At 36.0% G+C, this 10,998-nt stretch overlaps 1 protein-coding gene across 2 annotated transcripts in view; it reads left to right on the forward strand.

Moving 5' to 3' along the window:
• Pls1 (plastin 1) overlaps positions 1-9,076 on the forward strand; it is an 82,405-nt gene extending 73,329 nt beyond the window's left edge. Inside the window, exons 13-16 of one of the 2 annotated variants that reach the window (XM_051206983.1) lie at positions 1,492-1,625; positions 2,113-2,236; positions 6,939-7,063; positions 7,304-9,076. In XM_051206983.1, the coding sequence (XP_051062940.1) occupies positions 1,492-1,625; positions 2,113-2,236; positions 6,939-7,063; positions 7,304-7,439 (519 nt within the window). In that variant the 3' untranslated portion in view covers positions 7,440-9,076. Of the gene's footprint in view, positions 1-1,491; positions 1,626-2,112; positions 2,237-2,574; positions 2,658-6,938; positions 7,070-7,303 lie in introns of those variants that run through there. The other variant, XM_051206991.1, reaches the window with a different exon arrangement.
• Positions 9,077-10,998: the final 1,922 nt, after the last annotated feature.

Here is a 10,998-nt window from a genome sequence, read left to right on the forward strand (position 1 = left end):
TAGAAATGAGTAAGTAAGTGGGAAATGATATACTTGGCATTTGTCTTAGTTATGTTCTGTTGCTGTGAAGAGACATCATGACCATGGCGACTATTATGAGAGAAAGCATCCAATTAGAAGTTAGCTTACAGTTTCATAGGTTTAGTCCATTACCATCATGATGGGAAGCAGACAGGCATGGTGCTGGAGTGGTAGCTGGGAGCTTTTCACCCTGATCTGTATGCAGCAGGCAGAGAGAGAGAGAGAGAGAGAGAGAGAGAGAGAGAGAGAGAGACTGGGCTTGCTGTGGCCCACACCTTCCAAACAGTATCAATTAGGGACTAAGCATGGTATATCTGAGCTTATGAGGGGCATTATTCAAACTAACACATGTATTTATAAATCATATTTTTACTGTAGATAGCATTGTGCTGAGAACAGAGTTGAAGTGTGGACAGAATGGTAGGGATTTGTACTGAACATGTTTTATGGGACACTGATACTATGCATAACAAAAGAAAATAAATAAAAACTAGGTATCACATAGTCCATGAATCTAAGGAAGTTAATATGGGTTAGCTAATTGGCTGGTATAGTTAAGATTATTTAGTTATGTTTTGATTCTTGGGATTGAACCCAAGGCCTCACACGTACTAGGAAAGTACCCCTGAGCTACTATTGTGTGACACCATTCTTGGGGTGACTTAGACGAGCAAGCATCTTCTCACTCCAGGTAGAGCACTGATGAGAGAACAAAGTGACGATACCACCAGCATCCAAATGATGAGCCAATGAGTTTTATTGGGGTACTTAAAAGGGTGTGAGTGAGGGGTTACTTACAGGCCAATGTCCACCCCAGTGTGGGTGACAGCTCGTGAATGCTGGAACCCTGGAGCACACTGCATAGCCTACAGGCCGCTTGATAGGGTGGAGAGTGTCCTTTTCTGGTGGCTCAGTCTAAAGCAGCTCGGCCACTACAATGCTGTCTCTCAGCATCCTCATTTGGGAAGGAGGGGCCAGTGAATATGGTTACTCTGAGACTTCCTGAATTTTAAGGAGCTTCCCTGCAAGATGGAATGTTTCACTTCCCTTTAGACCACCGTGTGTCTTAAGAAACTTCCCTCCAAGGTAGAACACTTATATAGGAGAAAACTGCTGAACAACAGCCGCATCCCAGACAAAGCCTTTGCAGTATCAAGTGGGCAAGGACCTGAATTTCAGAGGATGTGTGAAACCTTTCTATTAATAAATTATGTTATCTGCAGTCAAGGCTTTGGGACTGAAGGGGAGCCTAACACTGTTCGGCCCGTTTTCATATTCTAGATTAATCCCTTTGTTGTTTTGAGCACTTCCCTTTAAACTGGGCATAATTGTTTTACTTGGTTGTTACAAAATAAAATTTGGTCACATAGTGTCATTGTTGTTACTTTTCAGGTGGCCGGATTAGGTTGGCATAGTACAGGAATGTTTTTAAAATCTGTTTTTTATACTAATAGTTTTATTTACTTACAGATTGAGAACTGTAACTATGCAGTAGATCTTGGGAAGAATGAAGCCAAATTCTCTTTGGTTGGCATTGCTGGGCAGGACTTAAATGAAGGGAATGCAACACTCACCCTGGCCTTAGTATGGCAGTTGATGAGAAGGTAAAGGCTGTGTCTTTATAGTAACACTGAGTTTCCTTCTCCAAATCATTTGAACTAAACATATAGCTAGTTTTGGAGACTGGTGAACATAAGTAAATATACAATGTGAAATAAATTAATTCTATGAAAGATTTGCTATTGGTTATATGTTTTCAAAAATTACAATGGGTTAATTTCTAGTAATATCATCACTTCATATTAATACCTCTTAAAATGGCTTTGTAAGGAATTGTTTTAAATTTTTAAAATACTATCTGGTAGTATTCTGCTTTGATACTGAGCTTCGTAACTTTTGAATGTCATTAAGTGCAAAAGCCAGACTAAAGTTAGAAATTTAATTTTTAGAAACAGGAGCTTGTGACCCTCTAGCTTCAGCCTCCCAAGTTATAGGCATAAGCCACATCTGGCTATTTCTTAAATGTTGATATAAATGATGTGAAAACAAATTGCATCCCCTTGTCTCAAGTTCATATCGTTTCTGTTGCAGGTACACACTGAATGTATTATCAGATCTTGGAGATGGTGAAAAAGTCAATGATGATATTATTATTAAATGGGTCAATCAGACTCTTAAAAGTGCAAGCAAAAGCACTTCTATTTCCAGCTTCAAGGTAACAAGGACTTTTAAAAGTTATACCTAAGTTTAACAGAAGGGATTTTTAAGGAGAATTCATTAGTGAGGTTCAGAATTATATTAGTATTACATCGCAGATACCTATAACCCAGGAATTTAGGCCTAGTAATTATCTGGCATGTGTAAACTAGAAATAATTTGAATTCTTATACTTTTGATTGGTTATATATTTAATACAAATGCAGGTTAGTGCATTTAATGTGGTAATCTGATGTCAGAAGTAGAGTTGAGCCAGAAACCCAGTTGTCAAATGAAAAAAGAAGCTGCAAAGCATTGGTTGTTTATATAGGACCTGTGATGTTTTGTGCTCCCTAGCAGCAGTGTCTGAATTGTATTGGCATCATTTCCAAGCCATACAGAGCCAGCCAAGGCGATTCAAGTGGGGATTGAGAAAACTGGTAGGAAAAACAATTCTTATCATCCAGTTTCATAATGCACCTAACACTTCCTTCTGAGCATTTGTGGATGATTCATAAAGCACGGAGAATGTAATCTGCACAAACATACCCACTAATTTCCATGCATTTTCATTGTGTTTTGCTGTTGCATGCAAGCTGGTATTAGCTACAAATAAGCATGTCCGCTTGAACATATTCATTTAGTGTCCCTTATGTTTGTGATTTTTATTATATGTTTTAAAAAGCCCAGCAATTTTGGTTTTTGAAAACAGTTTTAAAGGTGCCAATATATGAAACACTAATCTATTTTTAAAGATACCTACCCATCTTTATTCTTTTGTTTGCATTTGTTCTATGTATTTAACAATATTTGAGAGTAGCAGAAATACCACACATTGATAAATAACTTTACAAAAAAAAAAAAAAAAAAGACTCCAAATGGTTTTAACAGAATATATCTTGGGAAAGATGTTCTCTAGGTCCGAATTCAGGTGTATCTTTTTTCTTTTATGTCTTGGAGGACACTAGTAACACTATTTCTTAATTTTTTAAAAAGTAACTATCAGTCTGATAAATATAAAATAGGAATGTGGTATATTACAAAATTCTCTAAGAGGTCATCTGTGAAAATATTATGCCAGAGTTACACATACTTGCATATTTATTAAAATAAGAAGGCTGGCAGAATGCATAAGGTCCTAGGTTCAACCCCTGGTAGCAAATATATATACATATATATTTCAATATCCATCATTTATATTAAAGACAAAACTTGTACAATGGATATAATACTACTATGGAGTAGGTCATAAAATTCAAGTGGTACAACTGATTTTCTCAAGTGTACAGTCTGGTTGATCTTTCTAATTCAATGGTCAGTGAAGAGTGGAACAAGGAAAAACATTTGATGGTGGGATATAGGCTCGAAGTGCATTATATACCTTTATGAAAATGGCCTTAAGTAACTCAGTATAATATACATTTAAAAACCTAAACACAAAATAAAGCAAGTTGATTTGAACATCAGCTGGAGGATTTGAACTGGTGAACAAAAGAGGGAGATAACAAGCCAGAAGTATCCATCTTGAATAAAGGCAGTGTTGAGGGGATGGCTTCTAAAGCAGATTGTACAAAACAGATTAAGTCAAGATGGGGGGGGGGAGAAATTTGTTCTAAATAAAGAATATTGAGTAAGAGGAGTAATGTGGGAAAGGTGATTGTTTCAGAAAGAAATGTCTGAATTCACAAACTGGTCACTAATCGAATTCAAGACATGCTATAACTAGCCATGTCAGAAAAGACATATTTAACCCTTTCATTTGTAAAGAATTTTTTCCTCATGAAGAAGATAAAGAAGTAGTGTATCAGCAAGTAATAATTAAAATTGCCATTGATCTATTTGTCATTATGCGAAGCATGCTTCACATTTATCAACTCTAGGAGCAAAAATGTGAGCATGAGAAAAGTTCGTCCACTGACGTGCACTTTTAAAGGGAAGAACTTGTTTTCTTATCAAGGTCTGTGTACGTACAGATTCAAAGCCAAACTTTGTAGTTGTATGGCTCTGGGTTTGGCTCTTGGCTCAGCGCTTGTGACCTGCGTGAATGACATATTACTTATTCGGTCTGTAAATATCAAAGCTCAATGTGTCAGGTGCCTTGTTACCATGGCTACCAATGTCCTCAAAGAACTCACTGTTCAGGGAAGGGCACAAGGGAGAAAAGCATTGCAGTGTGGGGTGTCAGCAGTATTATGTAAATCAGGTAAGCGGATGGCGGTGCACGAAGACATCTGTTTTTCGGAAACCTTGGCAGTTTACACTAGCATCTGGGCTACGTCTATGGGTGAATGAAGTAGACCTAGTATCTGATTCTTCATTTAGTACCTGCATGTTCTTGGACAAGTTATAGTAATTTCTGTGTTCCAATTTGCCCAAGTCAAAGATGGAGATAATATCTGTCTTACAGAACCATTATAAAACAAATTTTTAAAAACAGAAAAAAGCTTAAGCATGTCTGCACACAGGAAGGGCGGAATAAATGGGGCTTGCTGCATTAATGTCACTGCCTGTATATAAAGGGTATCATATGTGAAGGGAATCCTGTTCAATCTTTAAGGAAACTCTCTTAGTCATGTCCCAGTTTTTCCTACTTTTATTTTTAAAACATCAGGAAGAATAAAAAATAGAGTATCAAATCAAAGGAAAGAGATGCAGCAGTCTTTGAAATCAGGCTAAGCTCTAGGTTTCATTCTCTTCTAAAATTCGAGAGACTTTTTGTTTACATAATTCCTTTATGCTTAACTTAAAGGAAAAGTGCTATAAATGAACTTATATATGGAACTAAGGATTTTCACAATATCCTCTACCCCCTTGCAATAATAAAATATCTTTCAATGATAATGTACAAGTCAAGGAAGTTAGAAGATAGGCCTGCTTTCTTGGAAACATTACTTAAGGATCTGATTTTTAAAAAATGTCTTTAGAAACTTACACTTTTCATTTAATTCAGTAAAAACTTTCTCCAAGGCAAAACATGAAAAACGGGAGGGGAAAAACCATTGTTCATTAAAGTAATGGCCAAGAATCCTGTGGCATTCCCATCCCAGAGCTGAGATAGATGTTTCTGGCTTCAAGAATAGAAATGTAAAATTGGTTTAGATTAAAGAGAAATATATTGACTACAATAGCAGAAATGCAGAGGTTGGTTAGATTTCAGGACTATTTCATCCAGTAGATCCCCCCTCCACCCATTACTGCTTCGCCATTTAACACATCAACTGTTCCCCAAAGCTGACTATTGCTGGTTATGACAGAGGTTCATCCTCTAGTTCACATTCAGAAACACTTGATTTCTGAAAGCCTGATTAAGTTAGGCTCAAGTAAAATCATTGTAGACTGGGGGCTTTCCAATTTTGTTTTATTACTGCCCCTGGGCAAGGGCTTTTTTAGATAATCTTTTTTCTTAATTACCCCTTCCCTGTCTCGTGTGTGTGTGTGTGTGTGTGTGTGTGTGTGTGTGTGTGTGTGTGTGTGTGTGTCTGTCTGTCTGTCTGTCTGTCTGTCTAAATTTGTAAGTCTGTGCACCATGCGCATGCCTTGTGCCTGTGGAGGTCAGAAAGAGGGCTTAGATCCCTTGGAACTAGGATTAAAGATAGCTGAAAGCCACCACCTGCACACTGGGAATCAAATCCAGGTCCTCTGAGAAGAGCAGCCAGCGCTCTTTAAATGCATAGCCACTCCTCCAGCCTTTCCCTGTGAATTTTTAATACATAGATATATTATATATATATGGGTGTGTATTGTATTCTTTACACATAAGGTGTTTTTGTTTTGTTTTGCTTTTTGTTTTTTGTTTTGTTTTGTTTTTTGTTTTTTATTTTTGTTTTTAGAATGCATGACCTATACTCAGTTCAAGTTCATTCCTAGAGCCCTGGATGGCAAGAGCTTTCCTTGAAGTTCTTGGCCACATGAAAGGTATAGGCACAGCAAAAATAAGGGTTCTGTTAGAATAGAGAGAGGTAAGGAGTGAGCCTGTGTTGGGTAGGTCAGCAGTAGAGGCCGTTAGTCAAGCTGAGAACAAAAGATCATTTATTCATGAGCAGGCAAGTTACAAAATCAATTTAAATCGGGATTGTTTATTTTAACTACAATACTCTATCCCCTAGAGTAGGTGTCCATTTTTAATTCACTCTGGAAGTAATTGCAAAATGGAGGATCTTGAGTACTAGTGTTATACTGTTACAGTTCAAATCCTTTGGTTTTAATTGGCTGTGTAACCTTTTGACCTTTTGGATTATGTACTTCATTATAAGATATAATCCATTTATTTCTGGGACGTAGGATTAAAAAAATAACGACAAATAAAACATTTAAATCACCAAAAAGGCCATCTTTGTAAACAAGAGGTTCCTCTTACTATTTTACTTCCTTTTCTGAAAATACTAACTGAAGCCTTAGGGATTCATAGTCCACAAATATAAAATTATTAATTTAAAATGCATCAACTCCATCACAATAGTTATTTTCTGCAAAATAGGTATTACAGCTGGCAAAAGTAGGAACTATCACAACCACAAATCATACTCAGATATGGGGCAACTCTTTATACACTATAATTTACATGAAAGACTGAAGGGCAGTCATAATCTAAGTGGTTTGTTATATAAGTGTTGGTTTGATATTAAGTACAAAGAAAATTTATAGGTGACTATGACCAGAAGGGGCCGGCTTCTGTAAAAGTTAAAGGTAAGATGTTCATACATGTTCTCTTTATTTTCTAGGATAAATCTATTAGTACAAGTTTGCCTGTCTTAGATTTAATAGATGCCATTGCACCAAATGCAGTTCGTCAAGAAATGATCAAGAGAGAAAACTTGACTGATGAGGACAAACTGAACAATGCTAAGTAAGCCTTTCTGGTTTATATTAGACAGAGTGATTTCTCATCACCTAAAATACTCACAGGGACATTTTTACCTTTTAAAGTACAATTTGTGTGGGGAATATGGTCTTTTTTTTTTTTTTTTAAATCACATCCCTAACCTTTTTGTAATGTTGATCTCATAACAAGATTCTTCTGTTAAAATGTATTAATTTAAAATATGGTAGATAACAAGTCCCAAGGTGTCTTTCTTGTCTTTTCAAGATATGCCATTTCAGTTGCTCGGAAGATTGGTGCCCGGATATATGCATTACCTGATGACCTCGTAGAAGTAAAACCAAAGATGGTTATGACAGTGTTTGCCTGCTTAATGGGGAAAGGACTGAACAGAATAAAATAATGAAACACTTACTGTGATCTGCCACATCAAACACATCAAATGTCTCAGTTTACAGAATTTTGAAATGTAGTGGGTATAAAATCAGAGTATCTGTATACTCAAAATAGTTCTGTATTCAGTAATGAATAATATCTTGTCCCTACTAGTTAGAATTTGTCAATTTTTTGGATAACACAATTTCTTTAACAATCAATACCAATACAGGGATATCTTACCAAGCTGCTATTTCATAATTAAATTATTTTATTTCCTAAAGGTCTTACCAAAGTAAGGCTAATCATTCTTTTTCATAGCTCAAAAATGATCTGTACAAAGTTTTGTCAGGTCCTGCTCTTGAATGTGTTTGGATTTTTTTTTTTGAAGTGTTATTTAATTTTGATGGCAAATATACCTAAAGTCATAATCAAACCTAATCCTTTTGTTTTTCCCCTATGTTAAGTGATACAAAACTGTAACCTTTCTGTAAATTTCTATCTCATAGACAAATTTAAAGGGATAAGTATAATTCATCAACATTAAATGTTTTTACCATGAAAACTAAGTCTCAAATAAACCCCAAGGTCCACTCAAGCTGTAGGAACTTTTTACTTAAAGTTTGATTGTAACTGCTTTGCTGCTTTACAAGTCCTAGTTTGACAATACAGCTTTATTTCTGACATGTAGTATAATACTATGTGTTGGTAAGATGTTATATATATGTATCCCTAAATCATCTGAGTTACCCAGATTTTCTTAAATGATCTGTATTAAGTGGTCTGCCGGCCGTTTAGTATTTATTTTGCCCCTACAATGTGTGTGACACTTTTCAGCTTGAGGATATCTGATATGTGAAGATCTTTTACAAATATTAATTATGAATGTGCATATAGTTATTTTCCCCTGGTTCCTTTCAAGTATTTGCAGCCAAACATTGGATAGAACATCCCAGCTGACATTAATACTATGCTGTCAGCCTCACATTACGTTTGCTAGTTTGATTACTAGTTGTAATGAAGCCTACATAATTAGAATATGCCCACCAAATAACTTTAGTAGAAAACATTTAAAAGCTAACATCCATCATAGTTTCATGTCTTTCACAGCCCTGTATAAACTGGAAATGTTTAAGGTTTGTGTTCCTTAGGAAGAGTTAGAACTTGAAACCTTTTTTCCCACAGAATTTTTAGCAGTAGAGAAATTCTGTGACTCATAGTTGAAGCCAGAAATATGCTCCCCTCATCTTCCGCTTTAGTGCCAGTGAGCAATCCTACCAGTGAGCAATCCTACCATGCAACAAGAGTGCTTCACTTATCTCTGTGTGAACGAGTCCATCCTCCTCTCCCACTAATGAAAACATACATGTTAAGAGTGAGAGTGTCTGTGTGTGTAGGGTAGACTTTTTAAAATGAAATGCTAACAGGTGGAGTTCTGAAATATATTCTTCTACAAGAGATTTGCCTTTTATATTTTGATGATTGTTTTCTTATATGAAGATGTAAGTATGCTTTTGTTCTTTTTTCTGAGATTATTTGAATTATGCCTCTCTGATTTTTTTCATCATCATATTTACTAAGATAATCTGATTTACATGAAACTTAGCACTTTAAGGTGTTCTTTTTCTCACAAAATATATTTAATAAAATGCTGTGTATGTAGAATGTGTAACTGTGTATTTATTTCATTTCAAGAAATATATAGAGCTTTCCATATTGGTCTGTTATAAACCTATTTCCCACAAAAGAATACAACACCTAAATGGAGTAATACAAAAACTTTATTTCTTTGCAAGTGAGGTTTTTGTCTTTCATATAAGAAAATAATTTAGGGGCTGGAGATTCAACAGTTAAGAGCACTGGCTGCTCTTCCAGAGACACAGTTCAATTCCCAACACTCACATGGTAGTTCACAACCGTCTGGGGATTTGGCATCTTTAAACATAGACACACATGCAGGCAAAACACCAATACACATAAAGTAAAAATAATTTTTAGAAGAAAATTTTAAATTCTAAAATTTTAATGTGTGGATGTGTGTATATGTGTATGCATGCATTTGCAGGTAGAGGTCAGAAGACAAATTTGTGGAGTTGTTTTTTTTTTCCCTTACACCTGTATGGGAATTAAACTCAGGTTTTCACCAGGAGGTGGTAGCACACACCTTTAATCCCAGCACTTGAGAGGCAGAGGCAGGCAGATCTAGAAGGCAGCCTGGTCTACGGAGCAAGTTCCAGGACAACCAGGGCTACACTGAGAAATCTAGTCTTGACAAATCAACAAAAACTCAGGTCTTCCAAGTGCACAAATAGCACTTTTATCTCTAGAGCCATCTCACTGGCCCTCATATGAAGAATTTTATTAGAGGCTAACTACATGATTATTACAAATTTAGTTTGTGATGAAATAATTTGAATGAATAAAATCCATTAGCACACATTTATTGTCACCAGTGTTCAAATACTACATGAGATTCTTGGGATTCAGCTAAGAAAATTATAGACAGTATTTCAACCTAAATCTCAGTAGAGACAAGCCAGCCAATAAAGAAATAGCAAGAAATAAAGCCAGAAACAAAGGGTGATAGTGGAAGGAAGAAGCAGGAGAATGTGCTGCAGTCTGATTTGGGAGCAGAGGGAGATTATTTGGGTAGTTGGGCAAGGTCTGTCTAAGGATGTCTTGTTTTGAGCTATGTTCAGCATGGGGAAAATACACATGAAGAGCTAGTAGCTGTGGCCCTAGAGTAGTAAAGGAGGAGGACATTGAAAAATATAAATAGGCTTTACCTTACTTGTAGGACTAGATCTAAATCAGAATTTCTTTCCCTCTGAAGTTGTGATTGCTTTTTTTTTAATACCTGTGACTTGTGGGAGTTGCTTAGAGTAATATGCTACTTCAGAGTTTTGCATGCGTCATAACTTTGCCACTGCTCTTCATATCATATATGCAAAATATGTAAATGGTGTTATAATGATCCAATTTCTGCTAGCCAAGCAGTTTACTAGAGGAGAAAGAGGATAGTCTGTAGCTGAGACAATCCAAAACCCTGAAGTGTATTATTAGAACACCAGATTGCCTGAAGTAGACTCTATAATGCCTTAAAAGGTCTCCTAAGATTACAACCAAAGAGGTTTGAATTCTCTCAAATCTTTGAAATTAATCCAGACCCCATAGGACTTCTTTGGATAAAGAATCTGTGTATAGGGCTAAGAGTCATTTGAATTCTTTAACCTCAAATACTGAAATTTTGGATAGGTCGGTTAGAGTTCTGCTACTGGCTAAACATTTTTACTGATTGATAAAATGCAAGTAAAGATGCAGAAGTAAGCACATTCCCATTTCCACTGGCCTCACCTTGAGCCTCTTTCACCCAATACATAAACTTGGAACTGTATTAAACATTACAGAATAATGGGGGAGATTATCTAGAAACAAAACCCAGAATGACTAGAGACTATTTTAAAGTAAACACATAAAAAATGTTTGAAAAGATGTCTTTTGCACCTTTTAGAGAGAAAGTTGATTTAAAAAATTCAGGAATTAAAATGTTGGTAGAGAAAGTAATGGGACAAAGCAGCCTCAATGGG

The sequence above is a fragment of the Phodopus roborovskii genome, unplaced genomic scaffold, assembly GCF_943737965.1.
Source record: "Phodopus roborovskii unplaced genomic scaffold, PHOROB, whole genome shotgun sequence".
In the NCBI taxonomy this organism is placed as follows: Eukaryota; Metazoa; Chordata; class Mammalia; order Rodentia; family Cricetidae; genus Phodopus; species Phodopus roborovskii.